At 31.1% G+C, this 5,912-nt stretch overlaps 1 protein-coding gene across 1 annotated transcript; it reads right to left on the bottom strand.

The window, feature by feature from the left end:
• On the bottom strand, positions 1,160–5,473 carry LOC105160636 (hexose carrier protein HEX6). The gene is made up of 3 exons (XM_011078108.2): positions 5,256–5,473; positions 4,773–5,098; positions 1,160–2,456 (listed from the first exon to the last, which is right to left on the bottom strand). The coding sequence occupies exons 1-3, from the start codon at positions 5,362–5,364 to the stop codon at positions 1,377–1,379; spliced, it is 1,515 nt and encodes a 504-aa protein (XP_011076410.1). The 5' UTR covers positions 5,365–5,473; the 3' UTR covers positions 1,160–1,376.

Here is a 5,912-nt window from a genome sequence, read left to right as displayed (position 1 = left end):
TAAGAATCTCTCTAATAAGTCAAGAATGTCTATGTGCTTGACTTTTGCTTTAAATGGTGAATTGTCGTTAATTCATGACAGTTGCCCTATGGTGGCTTGAAAATGTTCAGGTTGTGTAAAAAAGTGACAAGAAGTTATTTTTTGTGACAACTTATTTTATGTCACTAAATACAACATATTTGGTGATAATTTATTTTTTGTCACTTGACACAACATAATCAGTGACAAGTAGAAAATCTATAGTGACAAGATTTCTATATTTCAGTGATGAGTTGTATCATCACTAATTCAAAGGGATTAGTGACAACTTTCAAGTTGTTACAAAACGACTAAGAGATAATGTGACATGGGCTTTTTATTGTCACTATATGGAATTAGTGACATAGGTATTGCGACAACATTGTCGCAAACGTTTATTATCATTAAATTTTATTAGCGACAATATTCCAGTATTTAGTGACAATAGGTATTGTTATTAGAATTCTTTTGGTCCTTTAACTTTAGTAATATTAGATTTAATCTTTTATCTATTAATTTTGTGTAGATTTGATCCTTTAGCCTAATTTAAGACTATTTTGTCCTTTTGATGATAAAATTTAATAGTTCATCCTAATCTCTTCAAAGACCCAACATGCTTACGAAATAAAACTAAGTCTCCATAAATTCATACATTCTGTGTGAACATTAGTTATGAGATGCAAAATGAATGAAAATGGACTAAATTTGCTCTTTAAAAAGCTCTGTACGGATAAAATTGTCCGAAATTGTGTCAGAAGACTAAAATTACATATTTCTAAAAATTATAAGACTAAAACTAAAACGCGTAAACTTAAAGGACTAAAATTAATAGCAGACAAATTTAAAGAATTAAACAAATATTTTTTCCCAAATCTGATTTGCCGCAGATTTTTTCAATGGAATACTTTTCTTATATACGTGTTGTATTCATGCATTACGTATATTATGCTAACCAGCGTAAGTATACATATTTGTACGCAAACTTATTTCGCTACTTAATGTATAAAATAAAATTTTCACTAGATTTTGTGTGTCGAATACAATAGCGGAAATGTCCAACTGTAAAGGAATTCCGCAAAATGTACGACAAAGAGATATATAAAGTTGAAAACACATACATTTATTTCAGGCAAACCGAGAAGAAGGTGTTAACATAGAAAACTTTTATATATAATTTCACCGAATGTGTAGTTAACGAATATACTTCGGATAAAACTAATGAAGGTACGTACATACCCCAATCTTATTGAAAGGAAGCGAAACCTACTAGTGGAACTTATGTCCTACTAATAGAGCAAATCAAAGCCCCTTAATCATACTGACAAGATAACAAAGTTTATGAATGAAGTAACTTTAAATCAAGGCCCTTCAGGCTTACTGTTCCCTTCATATTCTTCACCATCACAAACAAATCTTTTCCAGAACCAATGCGCCCTCCAGATTTGATCCATTTTTTCAATCGGCACATCCTTAGTCTCCGGCAGAAAAATATAGACGAAGCCCGTCATCACCACCAGCCACGTTGCGAAAAAGAAGAAAAGTGCAGCCTTGAGATGGCAGAGCATTGCCAAGAATAACTGAGCAATAATAAAAGTGCAGAGAAAACTTACTGCCACATTTATACTTTGCGCAGCTGACCTTATTTCAAGTGGAAAAATTTCACTGGTAACTAACCATGCCAATGGACCCCATGACAACGCAAAACCAGCAGTATATATGCACACAAAGATGAGAATTGAAATGCCGTAGGCTTGACTCAATCCACCTTGATCCCCTAATTTTGCTGCCATAATTCCTCCTATTATGATCAGTGGGACAAACATCATAATTCCGCCTATGCGGAATAAGGCCTTTCTGCCTAGCTTATCGACTACGAACAACGAACAGAAAGTTGAGAGGTTCCCAGATATTCCAATGAACACCGAAGCCATAAGAGATGCACTAACTCCAGAACCAATTGTTAGGAATAGCATTGGAGCATAGAATGCTACTAGGTTGATGCCGGTTACTTGTTGGAAGAATGGAATTGCTATTGACATCACTAGTTGAGGCCTATATTTCCTCTGAAGAATTTTCTTGAAAGGGTGTCTAATGGTTGCAGAAGCATTACTTGCTGCAATTAGATCGTCAAATTCTGCTTGGACGTCATTAGTGCCTCGGATTTTCTGCAGCATTTTTTTGGATCTTTCTTGACTACCTCGTTGAACAAGACTATTAGGTGTCTCTGGAAGGAATGGTGCCGATATTGTTAGAATTAAGGCGGGAACCGCAGTTAATGCTAGGGAAATTCGCCATCCCCAGCCGCCTTTGATCTTTTGTGTGCCGTAGTTGACGAGGGAGGACAATAGACCTCCATTGGCCACACACAATTGGAAACCAAAGTTGAAAGCCCCTCTAAATTGGGGTGGCGCCATTTCTGATAGATATAATGGGACTGACTGCAAGAAATTGAAGATATATATCAACAAATTCTTAAAATTTATGGAAATAAGAAGCATGTTTTATATAAGCTTCATAGTTTGCTTACTCCTCTTACAACATGTTTGGTATGAGAGAAGGTCGATTCCAGAAAGGTCTTATCTATTTTTTTGGTAATTATACTTATATATGTATATATATATATGTAAAAACCTGTATCTTAATTAATCTATATGAATAATATTGTATACATAATAATATTTAAAAATAAAAAATTGAATATAATGTGTATATATATGGTTTATTGATATGTGTAATATTTATAATATGTTCTATGTATAGCGAATTTTATAAACCAAATAGATATAATTAATTAGTATATACGTAAATATATCAATAAACCTAAGCTATATATCTTTTAGATGCAAGTATTATACAAATAATTAATATATGACATATTTAACAAATTGCATATAATGTTTATGGTATATCTCTATATGTTTTCAATTTATGTGTAATATAACGGATATAAGTTCTTCACGGTTCATTAGAAATTATGAATGTAGTGATTAGGAACTTTTCATAGTAAGCAAAAAAAGGTTCTAACCATTACCTATTTAGGGACAAGACAAGAATATGTAAATTAGTTGCACACAATTTCTTTATGTAGTAATGTTCTATCCAATATAAAGAATCCCGCCTATATATCTTTATATAGTCATACGTCAATTTCACTTATTAAGGGAAATAATAGTTTTTGACACGTAATTTATAGGGTCTTTCCACTTTTAGCACTGATTACCAAAAATCATCATTTTTTATCCTATAACTTTAAAAACAAGTAGCATTGTTGGTCAAATAATATATCTCCGTTAGATATATTAATGAAAAAGGTTACGTGATCGTTTAAAGTATGAGAATAAAAGAGTTACTTTACTAAATGCACTCTGTAATTCTATTTTTAAGTAATGTAAGCAAACCACAAAATTTATCCATTAATGATAAAATATTTACCTCAAAAAATATTACTTTTAAGTTTTAATGATTGTATTATTTCTTCACAATAGAACAGTAAACCAAACGAAAAAGGGTCATTTTGTTTGAACATGCATTCCTACTTTATTATTTTCGTTGGTTTTCTTAATTTCGAGCAGTATGATGCCAAATCATGCAACAAAAGTAATGGTAATATGTGCATGTAAATAAAATTAATGGTAGGCTGTAAGATTTGGGCGTTCTTGCTTGTCCTTTGACATAAAAAATAAATAGGTTTTCATGGTATAATCAAGGACAAGCATATATTTAAACCTCCTAGTTTTGGGACGGTTCGTCATTGTTTCAACCTTTTAATTAATAATATCTATATTGTAAAATATGTTCAAAATACAATAGACTACTAATTTTCAAATCAAGTTGATTAAATTCAACTAATTATATATAATAAATAATATTATAATTGTTATATAACAAATATTTTTCTAAAAAATTTGTCGATCAATTATAAGGAGGATGCATAATAAAAGGTGCATGTTGCCAACTATACATGAAAAGGTTTTAGTCAATAAATGTTAGGCTCAGTTCAATTCGATGACTGCGTAATTGATTATGAGAGAATCGATTTTGAAATAATTGATTTTAAGAAAAAGTGATTATGACGTTTGATTCATAATTTCAGTAATTGATTATACAACTGTAAATTTCAAAACTGACCTCATATTAAGCGGTTTTGATATAATTTAATGGGTAGAATAGATAATTAGATAAAATATAATTATGTTAGTCTAAAAGCTACAAAATTGTAGATTTTTTATAAAATTTAATCCCAAAAGCAATTTTGGAAAAAGGGGCCACATGGTAAAAAGAATTACATTAGCACCTAAAATACAGGTTTGTCTTGTTCAATTTCAGGGCTGAAATGCACTTAATTGGTTGTCTTTTAAAAATTCTTGGAACACAATAGAAAACTATAAAACTAAATGAACATGCAAAAATTATTAAAGTGTGATGTAGTTGCTATTTCAATTATATAATATCAAAATGGAATTGAATTTTTAACTATATACTAGAGATATCTTAATTAGATTGATGCATAATAATTAATAGCAAGAAATATTAGATGAAATATTGTATCAATTATTATTAAATAAAATGCTTATTAATCATTTGACATGAATATTTCATATATACATCACATAAATATATGATATAAGCGTTTAATCAGAAACTTGAATAGTACAAATTTTCTCATCAAAACAAAAATAATTTCACAATTATCATCTGTTTTCTTTCTATTGAACTGAAAATAAAAAATTTTGTGTTCAATATTGTCAACTTACCTGGTTGGTGAAACCAAACCCTATTCCAAGCAGAAGACGACTAAATATTAGCATGTAGACGTTGTTTGCTGCACCTCCAAGGACAGAACCCACGAAAAATGCAACTCCACCTATAAAGATCGACGCCTTGCGTCCCAAGGCCCTCGTCACTGGCGAAGCAAAGAAAGTAGCAATGAGTCCAGATACTAAGAATCCGGAGTTAAAAAACGTTAGCACTTGGCTGTCGAATTTGCAGTAGTTGCTTGTTGTCTGTTTTTCCTCATTCATCTTTCTGTAAATCCCAGGAAAGAACTGCTTCAAAAATGATTCCATGGAGGTCACTCCACCTTCACAAAAACTTACATGGATCAGCGTAATAAACATGCATGTCATGAAAGACAAGCTTACATGATTTATGCGAATTTCGATCGACAAACAACTATTATTAAAATAAACAAAATTGCATCATTTTATCCGTAATTAGAAATAGAAAGAACTACGTACCTGTGACGCTGGAACCATAACCAAAGATTTGTCCTCCAAGTGCTGCAATAATACAAGACAGCACCACAAACTTCGTAATTTTACCATTATACTGCACACCTTCACCCATTGATTTCTCCTAAGTTGAGGAAGGGATATGGCTTTTTCCCAAGGACAAAAAGGTTAAGATTAAGATGTATGAAGCATACAAGCAAGATTCCTATTTATAGAGCCTAGCAGCAGTTCTACTTGACAAGACAATATAACTCAAGAACGGTATCGACGCACCAGCACCAATTGTTTAATTACCAAGTGAATTATATTTATTATATAATTGATTTGTACCGCAACAAACGTGACCAGACATAAGAGAAGTTTTATGTGTATACTTGCATTATACCAAAAATAATATTTCTGACAAAAAAATTCAAGTGATAGTTTAATGTCATAAATTTATTAAGTGATATTCATTTTTTTCTTGTCACTATATAATTATTTATGATAAAAATTATGAAAAGTTGTCACTACAAATAATTAGTGCACTTGAAGAAAATTTACTATTGTCCACATGAGTTTTACTGGCTATGGACTAAAGGTGTGGTAAGTAATTATTATCAATCATGGTTAAATATAACTCGATACAAAAAACTTAGTTTATCCACCATGAAAATTACTTTT

Source organism: Sesamum indicum, linkage group LG4 (assembly GCF_000512975.1).
Source record: "Sesamum indicum cultivar Zhongzhi No. 13 linkage group LG4, S_indicum_v1.0, whole genome shotgun sequence".
NCBI lineage: Eukaryota > Viridiplantae > Streptophyta > Magnoliopsida > Lamiales > Pedaliaceae > Sesamum > Sesamum indicum.
Note: the sequence above shows the minus strand (reverse complement) of the source record. Positions and strands in the feature narration are given on the sequence as shown.